We start from the raw sequence: 16,363 nt of genomic DNA, 5'->3' as shown, positions 1-16,363 counted from the left end.
TGGACCCTGTCTAACAAATAGTTACGATCAATCGCAAGTCCTCCAATCAATAGCAAGTTTGCAGTCTCCTATCTCTCAATATGTACATAGTCGCAAATAAGTTGCGATTAATATCAACTCTTTGTATTAGACAGGGCCCAGTTCATTACATGAATACTTCAATACACTTCACAATATTATCATCAGTACCCCATGGTCATCGAGTACACAGATACTTGCACAGAATATGAAATATCATAATTTAATTGAATTCTCAAGTCTCAAAATAACTTTACTAGTAAAATGCATAAATATCAATAATACTGAGGGCTAAAGTACATGTAGCTGACTTTCTTCAATACTGACTACCCACAGAGCCACAAATAATTTAATTCTCTTTTAGTTCACTGAATGCACTATTTGAAGGAAACATTGATCACACACACGACATAATGATTAATTTTACATTTGCATTTAACAGAATACATAAAATAGAACTACACGTGCATGTATCACCTATTCGACCAGCCGCCTAAAATAGACAACTACTGTAATGCAGGTACATTAAACTATCTTTATGTATTTTCTATGCTGTATTTTGATGTTGGGGGGGGGGGGGGCATTTGTATGTTCTCATCTTCAGTATTATGCTCTTGGGGGGAGGGGTCATTAGCAGGTGGTAGTTGTTGCAAGATTGGACAAAATTCTGAGAGGCATAATCAGAATTGATAACTATAATGAGCGCAGAAGCCCCCCCCCCCCCCCCCCCCCCCCCCCAAATTGGCAACTGTGTGACGTATCTTACGAGGTCCACTTCCATTTGCCCTGTACTAAAAAAAAAATTACATACATATTTTCCCTTAAGAAAATTGTCAATCATACATTCACCCTAAATATAATTATTGCAAAAATGTTCTTATCCGACACCTGTATGAAACAAATCTTTTCCATCATTCCATGAATTTCCATGGAAAGCCTTGGCATGGGATTGGTCTTGTTGGTGTAACCAGGGAGGTGTGTGCCAGAGTTGGGAAAAGAAAAATTAGATCCTGACAAAAACTCAATATTTTAGGATAATCCGATTATTTGTGCATGTTTTAATGTCCCCATCACTTAATCCATGATTTACAATCTTTGATAACTTTAAAGTTTACTACTGCATGCTTTTGCATGTTTTTTTTGTTTTTGCAGTTGAACAAAAGTATGAAATTACAAAAGTTTGTGTTCGCTTGTTTAACTCATTACACATTCAACAATAGATGAGAAATCATCGAAAGGGACAGCGGACATTTGCTAAAAAAACCATTATGTGAGGTAGGAATTCTAAATCCTGGTAATCCATGCGCTCTTTCATCTCACCACCTGGTCAACAGTTGCAGATTTGCGCATAACTTTTCGGCGGCTTGGAGCATGGGGTCAAAGGAGAGCGGCTTGATTCCACTCCTTCTCTAACACCTCCCTGGTGTAACCAGGGTTCAAGGTTCAACACTCCATGTATATCACTCAGCTAGAGGTAGAAGAGACATTAACAGCACCACAAATAGAACAGCGAGAATCACGGTAAAAAGGAACGCTCCGATCGACGATGACTTCTTCCGATGGCCGCGCTCGAGGAAGTACTGGACCATATCGGTGAGATCTCGCTCAACAGGTTCGTACCCTAGCTGCTTCTTGGCTTTTTCTATACTGAAATGATGAGTGACTGCAACCTGGAACAGCTGTTGGAAGTAAAAATGAAAAATATTGAAAAAGTTGAGTTCTGTTCGTGCAGTTGCGTTGTGATAGAAAGTGTCTGGAAGCAATCTGGGAAAGGCTGATGATGAAGTACATTAAGACCTGGGGGGTGTTTCACAAAGACTAAGATCGACTTTAAGTTGGACTTAACTATGCAGGCCTGATAAAAACCTGATTTAAATCGGTTTCCCGATTATTATTTTTTCCCGATTTTTTTCTTCTTTCTTCCGATTTATCCTGAATTTACTGATTTCCCCGTTATTTTCTCTAATCTTCCCTATTTTTCCCCCAATTTTCTTACTCGAAAGGGGGGAAATCTTGTTAAATGCCATTTTTTCCCCGCGAATCCTCTTCTCTTTTTTTTACTCAAGGGGGGCGTGGTTGAGGGGAAAACAAAAAACCTATTTTTTTTTTTAGTGCTCACTATCACCCCTGACTATGGCAGGCCATTCATGCCACTGGTTGCTCTCACCATTATGATCTTTAGATAATACTTTTTCCTTCAATAATGAATTATCAAAAAATGTAAATTATGTCTATTTGTGACCATGATCTGTATGTTCCTTGAAGGACCATTGCCAGTAAATGGTGAGAGCAAACAGTGGCATGAACAGCCTGCCATAGTTAAGTCCAACTTAAAGCCGATCTTGGTCTTTAAGAAAAATGACCTCTAAAAAGTACCCATTATTATTATTATTATTACCCCTTTAATCTGATTTCTCATTGAAACCCATACTGCAGGAACCTGTACATAAAGACCACCTGCCTATAAAGTCCACTTTTAATGCTTCTCTAAAGCAGTCTTTATAAACAGGTTTCACTGTTTCAAGACAAAATTACAAATAAGGGAAGTTGCTCTTACCTCTGTTCTCACCATCAAGGGCTGAAAATTGATGACTGGTTTTAGGATTGTATGTAACCATTCACTTAGCAGAGCTACAGAATAAAACAAAAACGGAAAGAAAAAGTAAATACAACAGTATCTATGCCACTTCAAAAGAAGGTCTAATTTTTCTATAATTGTGTGTACAAATCAATGTAGTTTTTTTTTTTTATAAGGGTGACACTCGCAAATCAAAATAAATTGATAGAATGACTGGCATGCAAGACTTGGATTTCAGCTGGAGTGGGGAAAATTTGAGTCAATGTGGGCATGGTCTAGTATCAGATCCAGTAGCAGTTGTATTAACAACTGGAGGATGTTTAGAAAAAGTAGACTTGTACCACAAATTAAATATATTGGTAGCTTGATAGATATCTAACACTTTGGATACTGACAAAGCCGACGCTCAAAGCGTTCAGGAAACAAATGGAAAAGGGATCAGATGTATGAAACTGAGGTTAATAAACAATACCTCAATGTGCATCAGTACAATACCTGTATATTATTGTCAAGGTTAGGGTTAGAGTTAATGTTGGGTTCAGTGTTAGAGATAGAATTACAGAGAGAGAGTCTGGTCAGGCTTAAAATTAGGGCCAGGTTTACGGTCAGGGTTAGGATTAGGATTAGGGTTAGGGTCCATGTTTGGGGTTAGGGTTAGAATTAATGTTAGGTTCAGGAGTGTGGTCGGGATCGGGGTTCAGGAAACTTGTTGTGTGGTTGGACATTCTTCAGTTGTTTCCCAACAATCATTAACATCATAATTCACATCATCACAAGACAGTTTAATTCACTTTGAACACTCACCTACTATGTACATGAACCATACAGGAACAATGAGGGATGGGTAACGATAACCTAGACCGGTTATAAGCGGACGGAGGAACTCAAACTCACCTACTATGTACATGAACCATACAGGAACAATGAGGGATGGGTAACGATAACCTAGACCGGTTATAAGCGGACGGAGGAACTCAAACTCACCTACTATGTACATGAACCACACAGGGACAATAAGAGATGGATAACGATAACCTAGTCCGGTTATAAGCGGACAGAGGAACTTAAACTCACCTACAATGTACATGAACCATACAGGGACAATAAGAGATGGATAACGATAACCTAGACCGGTTATAAGCGGACGGAGGAACTCAAACTCACCTACAATGTACATGAACCATACAGGGACAATAAGAGATGGATAACGATAACCTAATCCGGTTATAAGCGGACAGAGGAACTCAAACTCACCTTCAATGTACATGAACCACACAGGGACAATAAGGGATGGGTAGCGGTATCCTAGACCGGTTATAAGCGGACGGAGGGACTCAAACTCACCTACAATGTACATGAACCATACAGGAACAATAAGAGATGGATAACGATAACCTAGACCGGTTATAAGCGGACGGAGGAACTCAAACTCACCTACGATGTACATGAACCACACAGGGACAATAAGGGATGGGTAGCGGTATCCTAGACCGGTTATAAGCGGACGGAGGGACTCAAACTCACCTACAATGTACATGAACCATACAGGAACAATAAGAGATGGATAACGATAACCTAGACCGGTTATAAGCGGACGGAGGAACTCAAACTCACCTACAATGTACATGAACCACACAGGGACAATAAGAGATGGATAACGATAACCTAGACCGGTTATAAGCGGACGGAGGAACTTAAACTCACCTACAATGTACATGAACCATACAGGGACAATAAGAGATGGATAACGATAACCTAGACCGGTTATAAGCGGACGGAGGAACTCAAACTGGTTTACAGGAGCCTTGTCAGCTATGAAGTACACCTGACCAGCCTGAAAGGAAAGATACAGACATCATTGCTATGGTGATTTTTTTTGTCAAGTTTCAATTATACATACATGTGGCATTACATTTACAAGCGATGTACAGGTACATGATCAATGTATTGTACCAGAGGATGTACATGCTGAAGTCAATGCAAATTGGTTTTCTCTTTCTTTCATGCACTCTAACTTTCACTCAGTATGTCTGTCACTTTCTCTCTCTCTCTCTCTCTCTCTCCCTCTTCCTCTCTTTTTTTTCTCTCTCTCTAGCCCACTCCTCCCTCTCCCCCTCTCTCTATTTCTCTCTTTCTCATCCTCTCTTTGAGGCACTCTGTATAACTGCGACTATCTGGCCAATCAAATCTCTCTCTCTCTCTCTCTCTCTCTCTCTCTCTTCCCCTCTCTTCTTCTCCCCCTCCTCCCATCTCTCTTTCTCCCACTATATCCTCACTTTTCTTTCCTCTCATGCATACTACCTTACTCTCTCATTTGATGTTCATCATTCCCAATCTCTATCCCTTTTCTCTCACCATCATAACATTTGACAGTTATTTAACTGCATCTACATTGTAGGCTCAATGAAAACACCAGTGTGCTTGCATGGTGGCATACGGTATGCTTTCAATATCATTAATTAAAGAGCATAAAGTAAATTTAAAGGTATATATACATATTCTCAAAATTCTTTACATTCTCTAGGGTATAATCAGGCATGAAGCCATAAAAGTCATGGACAATCTTTCCCTGATTATCTTTTCTGAACAAAAATTATGTATATGTACAATGATGGCCAATGCTTGTTCTATTTCTTTTGATAGATGAAAATTAAACATTTTATTTGTCCACTGAGATTTGTCTTCTGTTGCCTCTCTGAAGCGGAAGTAGTGTTAAGTCTCATTCACATATGATGCAAAAAACTGCTGCAGTTTTTTTTTTTTTGAATGATGAAAATAAGCAAGGTATAAATGCACTTCACATTTCTGCATCCTCTAACACTCGGATTAGTGATTACGCAAAGTCACATTTGTTGTGCGCTATTTTCCATCACTACTTGCAATTCATTTACACATTTGAAGAGAAGGTTGAGTTCTGGGAAGAGGTGAAAAATAATTTGTGAATGTTATCATTGTATTATGCAAGTGTGGAAGAACATCAGATAGAAAATGTTCCCTGAAAAGCATGGCGCTTCAAATGCCTTAATATCCTAAATATGGCATGTTACATCATAAAAATCGGGACAGTTTTTTATGCCACATGTTTGTGTAGTCACAAATACATCTTTCTGTGTACAGTGCTTGTTACTTTACCAAGACTTGGCCAAATTTCTTATCATTTTGAAGATTCCAGAACCTTGCAGTACACACCAATACTTATATGCTAGATGATCAACCTTTTCTGATCGATTCCACGTTTCTTTTACAGTGAAATTGCAATAGCATGACCATAACTCAACTTTATCTTTAAAAAACCACTGCGGTTTCCTGCACAATGTTTGAACGACCCACTTTAAAACAATGCATAGAGATTAATTAACTTACTGCTATATGTTCTTTGTGATTCGATAACCCTTCAGCTGCTAGTATATGACCATTCACCAGGTTGTCGACGTGAACCCATGGAACCTTGATGTGGGAGCCTCCTATCTTCATACATAAAAGGCCCTGCTCCATATTTTTCTGCAAAAACAAGAAAATTTATCTTTATTTTACTTATTTATTAGTACTGTATTAGCTCCATCAGTAGTTAAATACTGTTTTCCTTGGAGGCCCTACAACATAAATACAACATTTACAAACATATTGATGTAAACAATGCCTTTCAAAGACGGAGCAGATACTTCTATATGAAGACCTGTATCGTAAAGTGCTCTGGGCTTTTTGGGGGGTAAGATATAGGGGTTTGGGTTTAGGGTTGCAATTACGTTCAACTGGAAGAGGGCCGGCGGTGACAAAATCCATCCCTCTCCAAATGCGTGCAATGGTATAATTCAGGATTATTTTTTTGTACCACAAGCTGTCACGACTTTATGGCCGAGGTTCTTACGCATCTTTTGATACCAAATTTATACAATTCTTTTTAATTTAATAGTTTAATATCACACATTGTCAAAAAATGAACTTACTCCTTATCAATACTGAATTCTACACAATGCAAAGTTTTAAATGTACAAACATTTAAATACAAGTGTGTAATTTACGCTTAGGGATAATTACAAAAACATGTAAGATATAGATATGAAAAATTCTTCAGCTTATTCATTAGCAGATGCCTCGACCGTTGCGAAGTGTTAAAAAAAATTGTCCCTACTGGACGGAGTAGGCTGAGAGAGCACCAAAATAACCTGGCCTTTTAATGTATCATTATTGATATCTGTTTACAAGATGAAAAGGAAACATTAAACAAGCGAACACCTACCACTATCCTGGGGAAATGTCTCTGTTCTCCGGCACCATAGATAGCTACAGGTCTGATAACACACACATTCAGAATGCTCCCATCTAAAATAGAGGATGAAAATATTAATGGGTAATTTTCTTTCCTATTATACCCTATTCCTGTGAAATTTATCACAAAATATGATTTTAAAATTCTCAAAATTATTCCATTCAGGATGGGAACAAATCATGGAAAAAAGTGTCATGTGGAATGCAAATCTTAACCTATGATTTCTTTCATTTTAGACTAGAATTTTGTAATAACTTTACTTCAAATATTTCGCAGCTCCTATTCACCTTTGATGCTGTTTAACTACTTATGAGGTATTGCATCATTTCCATAAGTTTTTTCTCAACATTCCTACCGTAGCTCAATAACGAGGCTTATGCAAAAATACACAAATCTGTATTAATTATGATCGTTATGCATTTAAAAAAAAAAATCATATATGGTGCTTCGATTATAGAACCAATCCTCTCTATTTATATACTGTTTTGTCTATATAAACCTTTTGGCTATTGAAGTATCTCGTTCTCATAGGCCCGTATTCTGAAGTCAGGTTTAGTTAAACCCAGGTTTAACTTTAAACCCGGGTTTAACTAAGCCAGACTTCAGGTCTAAGTATCATTTCAGTTTCTGAAAGCCAGGTTTAGTTAAACCCAGGTTTAAGTCTAAAACCCAGGTTTAAAGTTAAGCCAAGGTTTAACTACCATGGAGATGTAGTCTGCTTCTACTGCACATGCTCAGTACAGCTCATCCATCTTCAAGGGTAGCTGATATGGCCTTTATAGGCTTTGTTATAGCTGGATTTCGTGCTGCAAATTTAATAATTTCAATTCAAAATATTCGACACAAACAAATCTCTTTCGAAGCAACCATTGAACGTTATGACGTGATTTTTTGTTTTGTTTTACCCTTTGATTTATTGTTAAACTGCTGAAAAAGTCTGAATCGAGGTGGAATTGATCTTTACGAATAATAAATAATACAAAAATCGGGATTCTACAATTTCTGCATGCCCATGCAGATTAGTCAAAACTTCCAGAACAACATAAAAATGCTCTAAATAAGATTTAGATGACTAAAAGATAAACTAAAAATGATCAAAAATACCTTCTTGATGCAAAATAACTAGTCCAAAGTCAACATTGCTGAAGCTCATTTGTTTGATTTTTAGTTTTTTTTTAGGACAATGGAATCCTTTTTCGAACCGACATGTCGGGTATCATGATCCCCTTCTCGGTCACCGTGCGCGCATATCATCGATCGTGCGCGCATTCATTTGTACAAGTACACACGGTTTAGAAATATTGCATTGTCCCAACAAAAAACGCTTAAAATTCGACCATATTATATGAGCTTCAATGTTGACTTTGGACTAGTTATTCTGCATCAAGAAGGTATTTGTGATCATTTCTCTTTCAGTCATTTTAATCTTATTAAGGCCTAGGTCTAGATCTAGATCTAGACCTCTAGTGCATCGTTCGGGGCATCTTAAGGATGTTCTCGATGTTTTGACATCATAATATAAATAGACTAGGCGCGCCTAATCGGTCTAGGTCTAGAGTCTAGACTAGATCTAGGGCAGATTCTACCCAAAACTCTACTAGATCTAGGTCTAGAGTTCCGGCTTAATACACTCGTCAGCTCTTAATTATACTAATCCATGATTGTCTTATAAATATAGATTATTCTAATCCAACCTTAGGCCTACAGTTTTATTTTATCTCGCATTTGTTTACATCGTTGGGACGCAATTTGAAAATGTGTATTGCACTCACAGTTTCAAAACTACGTGAGCATAACGTCAAACTAAAGGTATGGGGCTGCTATATTTGTTTTCCTCTGCAACAAAGTGATACGTGTTGATTTACTTTGGCAACTTTTTAGTTTCAAGGATTGTCGTACTATACAAATCACACAATCTTATATAAAATATAAAATCTTAAGACTTAGAAAATATTAGGCATAAAGATTCAATAAGCAAATGAAGTATCCAAATTAATGTTCAAACTTGCCGAAGGCATAAAATCGCAAGGCCCACTTTTATCCGCAAGCGATGTGTGTGTCTCTCCAATGTTGGAGTCAATGCAAATCGCTGTTTGTTTGGTATTTAAAAAAAGACAGCGATGACAAACAAATCATCGTCGCCATGATTGTGAAAGGTTTTTTTCTTTCCACAAGAGCTCTCTCCGGTCTCATTATTTGCAATAATTCGTCGTAATGTCTTTTAATGTTGTCTTCTTCTCCTCTGAATATCCAACAAATAGTTAGACCTGACTTAAGCCAGACTTAAACTAGGTGTACCCCAGGTTTAAATATGTGTACAATTTCCACAGAGTTAGACCAGGCTTAAACCTAGGTTTAAGTTAAACCCGACTTCAGAAACGCAAAATTAAACCTAGGTTTAAATCTGAGAGTTAGGCGAGGCTTAGACTAGACTTAAACCTAGGTTTAAAGTTAAACCTGACTTCAGAATACGGGCCATAGCCTCTAATAAAGGAACTGTTTGGTTCCCATAAGCAATAGATTATGATAATTACAGTGTAATCGCTTCAAATAAATCCATTCTCACCTTTCGTTTCCCTGCCATTTGATTTCATTGCAAGCTGCTCGGCCATTGATTTTGTTCTTGAATAATCATCTTTGTGCTGTGCCAAAAAGGAGTAAAATATAAATAGTAGTGGTAGTGGTAGTAGAAGTAGTAGTAGTAGTTGCAGCGGTAGTAGTGATACAGAGATGCCAACCAGTACGATTAAATCGTATTTAGTACGATAATAAGAGTGAAATACCATCTTAAAATCTTAAAATACGATTTAAAAAAGAAAATGTTTAAACCCATAAAAACAGCGGAATCGCATAGAAACATGTAAACCCCCGCAACCCCAACAAAAACTTTGCTTTACAATTTCTCAATAAATTCTAATGAAAGAGCAAACATTTTTCTGAAATTTTACTGGCCCGGGGCCGACGGGCCAGTGGTAGTGTCGAGTTTTCATGAAAATGTGATTTTTCTCTCCAAAATCTGATTTTTTTTTATTTTTTTAAATTTTTTTTTAAGGATGGTGGTAGTAGTAATGGTAGTGGTAGTAGTAGTAGTGGTAGTGGTAGAGGTGGTGGTGGTAATGGTGGTGGTGTTGGTGGTGGTGGTGGTAGTGGCAGTAGCAGTAGCGGTAGCAGTAGTAGTAGTATCATCATCATCCTAATCATTATGGTTGTCGACGTCTTATCAATAAATTTGCAGATAATGGTTTGGGAGGACAGGGCCAAGCTAATGGGTGGGGGAGGGGGTGAAAACACTATTTACTCACCGCGGACAGTGGAAGCAGTGGTAACGACTCATCTCCATTCTCTATATCTTGTCCAGCAAAGACCACGTTGTGTGTACTTGTGTAAACCAGTCTTGGTACATTCTGCTTGATACAGGCTGAAATGGATAATTATGAAATGGAAATAATTATGAAATGGATAATCACGAAATGGAAATTGACTAGAATATCACCTCTGAAAATATAAAGTGTATAAATAAAGTAAATAAATTACATACAAATATATAAAGTGTATGAATCCTACTTATTTTCCAAGTTGTATGCCCCAAAGCTAATAGCTATACATATATACAATTATTTCAAATAGTAACTTAAAAATGAACAGTGAAGTATTAGGAAAACTGGTGCTTTTTCCCATATTTTGTTCAGAAACACAGCTGTTGCAAGAAACCATTATAAATCTAGCTTCATATAAATCATACAGAAATGTGTATTAATTCTATAACAAATGTTAAAATGGGGTGTTGGCAAACTCAGACTTGTGCCAAATTTAGGCATCAGACCAAGAGGATTTGTAATTCATGCTTTTCATTCTTAGAAAAGGTAAGTGCGACATGAACCAAATTTAGAATTATCATTTATTTTCTTGCTGCACACATCTGACTCACCCTCTACGATGTTTTCTGTTCCACCGACATTGATGCTTTCGATGAAGTCCGAGGCTTTCATCTAAGAGGAGAATACAATCAATTATAAATAATATTAAAAATAACAAAAACCAACAACACCAAAAATAATAAGAATAAGAATAAGAATAAGAATAAGAATAAGAATAAGAATAAGAATAAGAATAAGAATAAGAATAAGAATAAGAATAAGAATAAGAATAAGAATAAGAATAAGAATAAGAATAAGAATAAGAATAAGAATAAGAATAAAAATAGGAATAGGAATAGGAATAAGAAAAGGAATAGGAATAGGAATAGGAATAAGAATAAGAATAAGAATAAGAATAAGAATAAGAATAAGAATAAGAATAGGAATAGGAATAAGAAAAGGAATAGGAATAGGAATAGGAATAGGAATAGGAATAGGAATAGAAATAGAAATAGGAATAGGAATAGGAATAGGAATAAGAATAAGAATAATAGTAATATTTTTTTTTAAATGTCTTGTTTACCTAGGGTATCTCTCCAGTATTAATCCTGTTCTCCCTGAGGGCCCTACAATCATATCATTACCCCGGTATTAGACGAGCTACCATGATAAGGCACTCAAGCATTTACAGAATTTCTTCCTACCAGGTACCCAATTACTACACCTGGGTGGAGAGTGGCAAATGTAGATTGATATCCTGCCAAAGGACATTAGTGAGGCAGTGGAACTCGAACTGCAAACCACACGATTCAGTCCACAGTCCACACATTAACATTAGAACTTTGACATTGTATACTGAATAGTAAATCATCACAAAGTACATTCTTCTTTAAAAAAACATTAGTGAAATAGTAAATATAATGTTGATAAAATCTGAAAAAGTATAAAGATAGATTCCTTTTCATCAGTCCCCTAAAATTTTGTTCAGTAATACCTGCATTTCCTAAGAGATCACGTTTTAAGATTCTCTGGCATAGATAAGTATCTCATGGTATAAATGATTAACTCATTATAAAATTATCTTATGAATGACATTTAGTCTGAACTTACTTAAGGTTAAGTAATAAAACTCTTGAACTGAAGAAATATGGAAATATTCAAAGAAAATGAGGGTTTATAGAGAGGGAACTGGATTGTCTGGCTGGACAGACTTTTTTATATGGACTGAATTTAGAAACTATAAAATACAGAAGAAATCTACCAGTACTTCTTCTTGCAAGTCTGATTCTGCCGAGTACAACCATTTTACTTGGGACAAAGTTTTTGTTTTTTGTTGGTAGGGCCTCTAATACTAACCATTTCCCTGCCAGACATCCCATAGGAAGCTATGTGAAACACACAGTCAACACCTTCGCACAACTTCTCCAGTAGTTCTCGATCCCTGATGTCACCCTACAAAAACAATAAAAAATAAATAGCAATTAATGAATTAAGTATATTGCATGCATGCATGTACATTATGAACATCAGGGCCCTGTTTCACAAAACTTGTTTAATAAATGCATGAAGGTAGCTTATAACAGCTATTGTAACTTGTGTCGTTGATAATGAGTACTAGTATGCTGAAAGAGGGCCCAATACCATTCAACATAAAAGAATGCCTCACCACTGATCAGAGATGTCCTAAAATCCAATAAAAGTGGCTAAGGAATAGGATATATATACATAATATATGGTGATTCTGCACATTTTACCTCTCAATTTGTACTGAAACAAAGATTAATTTTGTCAAGAATGTTCTCCCTCTCTTTCTCTCTATTCACCCCTCTGTTTGTCTCTCTCTCTCTCTCTCTCTCTCTCTCTCCCTCTCCCTTTTCTCTCTCTCTCTCTCTCTCTCTATCTCTTTCTCTCTTTTTCCTTCCTTTTAATCTCTCTCCCTCTCCTCACTTCCCACCCCCATCTTTCCCCCTCTCTCTTTCTCTCATCCACCTATATATCTCCTTGTACATTAGATGCATATGTGTACCCTTATATGTCTCTTTTAACCTTTCTCATATTACCTGGACAACCTTGATATCTGGGTCATAGTCCTCCAATGGTTTGGCCTTGTCAAACAGCGTGACCTTTGACCCCAGGAGATGCAGTGCCCTTCCGAGGTGAACGCCCACGAACCCAGCTCCCCCAGTCACCAGAACCTGTTGACCCCCGAATGATTCCACTTTCAAGTTCCTGAAATAAACACACAGCCACAGGTTACAATAATGATTGTACTTATTTTACAATTAATTTTTAATTTTACAACAAAGAAAGCAAGTAAAATCGTGAATTAGAATTCCATTTATATTAAATTACAATTGAAAACAACAACACTAAAATAATGTATGATACACCTTAACATATTTAATAATAATATTCTGTTTCATGTTTTCCATGAAGATATTGCAAAACAGATTGGTTTTGGAATTATGAAGCAATGTCACAGCATCATAAATGTCGACTGATGAAACTTGTCCATTGAAATTTGGATTTAAAAATTGTATTTAACAAGTTTTTTTATGTAGAGAAATAAGTCCCCATGGACACCTGCTCATGCTGAATATGAATAAAAATTCTATCACCTGGTAATATTATTTCTCCAAACTTGTAGAAATAGTACAGGCGGTTTTAAAAACAAACACATATCACACCTGAAACTATTGAGGACAGGTGCATATGGTTAGGTACACTTGAAGCCACTCTTTTTTTTTTGGTAGTGTCTAGCATCAGTTATTTTTTTCCACATAAGCAGGCTGATGTTTACAAGCTTCATATGTACTGTTTTTGTAATACATTCATTCACTCTTATAACTTCAAATTTAAATAAAGGGAACATCAATTCTCCTGACATATCTCCAATGTGTCATGAAATGAACAGAACATGTACGGTTTTCATTATCTTTGTTTGTATCCGATCTATTTAAACTGTTAAACTACCAGGGAATCGCAATCCTGGAAGCAGATCTTCAAATATTAGTTTTTAAAATTCAGACAAGGAATAAGAGTCGAGAACGGTACAACAAATCGTCTTCTTTCTCTAATAAATTAAGGAAACGTCAAACTAGCTTCCGCTCTTCGCTTCCACTTCCCTGCACCCACCCATTATTCTGATTTAGGTCTAGACTAGGTGTCATTAATTGTCACTTAAGTACCGATTTTGAGTAAAATCAGTTGAGTTTTGTACAGTGGTGTTTGAAATGTTGAGAATCAATAGCACAGCTTTTAATACACAGCCAGGGAGGATAGTAAGGCAGCTATGACTATGTGTGCATATACATGATATACGCCGAGGGCTATGCTATGCTCCAACAACACCATTTTGAATGTGTCGGACTCAGACGAGCAAGTTGCATAATACATAACTCACCGAATCACGTCCCCAGCTCGTTGTCTATGGCGGATATTCGCAGACATTGTCATGCTTAGTTAAAGTTTACCGATAAACTCAATAATTTTTTTTTTTTTACGGATCAGGCCGACTTGACGGGGAGATTTTATATGACTAAAAGGAGTGCCCAAATTCAAGTCGGCTGGGTAGCAATGGTGTCGCCCACGAAACAACCACAAAGGAAAATCTCGCGTCATCAACCAACCTGTATCTTCATGCATTTTCCAGCAATTGTTAAATCAATTCAATTCAATTCATTTATTTTTTCCTCTTTCAATTGTTCATATTTACAATGATGGTAATTGTTTTTCTTCATATTCGGCAATATTCACATACTAATATACATATAGATCAACTCTCTCTCTCTCTCTCTCCCTCTCTCTCTCTACTTCTACTTCCCCTATTTTAACGGATCTCTGAATTTTTCTCTTGCTCTTGTATGTCTTTCCTCTCAAGCTTCTCCACATTCTCTCTGTCCTTCTCTCTTTCTCTCTCTCTTTCCCTCTCTCCCTCTCTCTCTGTCTCTCTTCCCCTCTTTCTTTCTCCCTCTCTTTCTCTTTCCATCTCTTTCGACCTACTTGATGGATGAAGAAATTGAAATAAAAATGTAGATAATCGATATACAAGTAAGTGTAAGATTTTATTGGATGTGTGAAATAAACTGAACTTGAACTTGAAGTATGGAACACTATAGGCGGACGTGAGAGAAAGAGGAAGAGAAAGAGAGGAAGCCGTAGGGAAGGAGAGAGAAAAGAGAGTGAATATTATTTAGGAAGCTATGAAGTTTAATCTAAAGAGATTTTAAAAAACACCGAGTAGGATGATAAACTGTGCAATAAAGCAGGATAAGCATCATTGGACAATGCCTTTGGAAATATTTAACTGTGTTATTGTTGGTCAAGGGTCCTGATTCAAGTCTCTCATGCAGTAGGCCTAGCCCTTTTGGCAGCCAGTTTGAATGTTCATGGTCAACGAAAGTTTTTTATTTACGAAAATTGTATAACGGTATTTGAACTTTCAATGCCAAAAAACATATCATTAGACACTAATCATTATAATCGGACAATGTTAACTGTGTTGGTGAATTTGACCACCACTCTAAAGTGTGTTGACCTTTCAATGGTTTTTTTACCCTAGAGCCCTCGGAGGTATATCAAACTATACACTTTTTGAAACCTCATGACTAGACGAGTAATTTGATATGCAAACCGACACGATTGGAATTTAAATTTTGACCCTAGTTTGACCCCTTTGACCCCTCCCGGAAATTCCCGGGATTTTCAAGGGGGCAGCCCAAGTCAAAATTGTTCGGTATTCATCAGGGAACACAAAAACACTTTCAAACCTTTGTTCCCAGAGTTTGGTAACAAGATCTACAGGCTGATCTCCTACGATTATACAGAAAGTGAAATTATATAATATATAATTTGATTTGATTTTTTGTTTATTTCATAAACAAATCACACACGCACACACACACACACACATACACAATACCACATGAAAACACAAGAAAAATTTGGTGAAACGATCCACTTTTATTACAATAGCCATTTCTTGTGAACAACAATAATGATATTTAAATGTTAGTACTCTTGTAATAAAATACAAATTTCTGATCATTTTGTAGAAAACTACTTTTACCATTATGTAGTGCGGAATGGTGTGGTTAGTACAGACATCGAGAAAAGAAATGAATACCGGTATATCTTGCAATCTAATGGTTTCAAGTGTATTCCCGACTTCACTACTTTCCTCATGTACAGTATACTATCGGGTAGACTATAGAGTTTAATATACATACTACAAGACTAATAAATATGAAGTAAGCATTGTAATACTTTTTGTACAGTATATTATCGGGTAGACTATAGAGTTTAATATACATACCACAAGACTAGTAAATATGAAGTAAGCATTGTAATACTTTTTATTGGGGAAACCTTTTGTTACATCTACATACAAATAGCTGCCGACCATTCCCTTTTAAAAAATCCCAAATGGGATTTGTAGTTATCAAGCAATTTACTTTATAATCGCAAATATCATCTTAACTAGCATGCTTCCCTATGATCTACAAGTCCAGGTAGCATGTCACAGCATTAAGAAAATGACAGTCCAGGGGCATAGAGCGTACATAAAGAGGATACATTTTGCTAAGATACCACAGACTGGCAAATTGAATAGTGTATGAGATACATGTGACAAAAAGATGA

At 36.6% G+C, this 16,363-nt stretch overlaps 1 protein-coding gene across 1 annotated transcript; it reads right to left on the bottom strand.

Moving 5' to 3' along the window:
- Window positions 1–759: 759 nt before the first annotated feature.
- LOC100893235 (short-chain dehydrogenase/reductase family 42E member 1) lies at window positions 760–14,364 on the bottom strand. Its single transcript, XM_030998877.1, has 11 exons — window positions 14,127–14,364; window positions 12,784–12,952; window positions 12,080–12,175; window positions 10,795–10,855; window positions 10,169–10,284; window positions 9,433–9,508; window positions 6,837–6,919; window positions 5,960–6,097; window positions 4,301–4,430; window positions 2,576–2,649; window positions 760–1,697 (listed from the first exon to the last, which is right to left on the bottom strand). The coding sequence occupies exons 1-11, from the start codon at window positions 14,177–14,179 to the stop codon at window positions 1,479–1,481; spliced, it is 1,215 nt and encodes a 404-aa protein (XP_030854737.1). The 5' UTR covers window positions 14,180–14,364; the 3' UTR covers window positions 760–1,478.
- Window positions 14,365–16,363: the final 1,999 nt, after the last annotated feature.

This window comes from Strongylocentrotus purpuratus, unplaced genomic scaffold, assembly GCF_000002235.5.
Source record: "Strongylocentrotus purpuratus isolate Spur 01 unplaced genomic scaffold, Spur_5.0 spur5_contig_861, whole genome shotgun sequence".
Classification (NCBI taxonomy): Eukaryota; Metazoa; Echinodermata; class Echinoidea; order Camarodonta; family Strongylocentrotidae; genus Strongylocentrotus; species Strongylocentrotus purpuratus.
The sequence above is the reverse complement of the archived record's forward strand: the minus strand, read 5'-3'. Positions and strand labels throughout refer to the sequence as shown.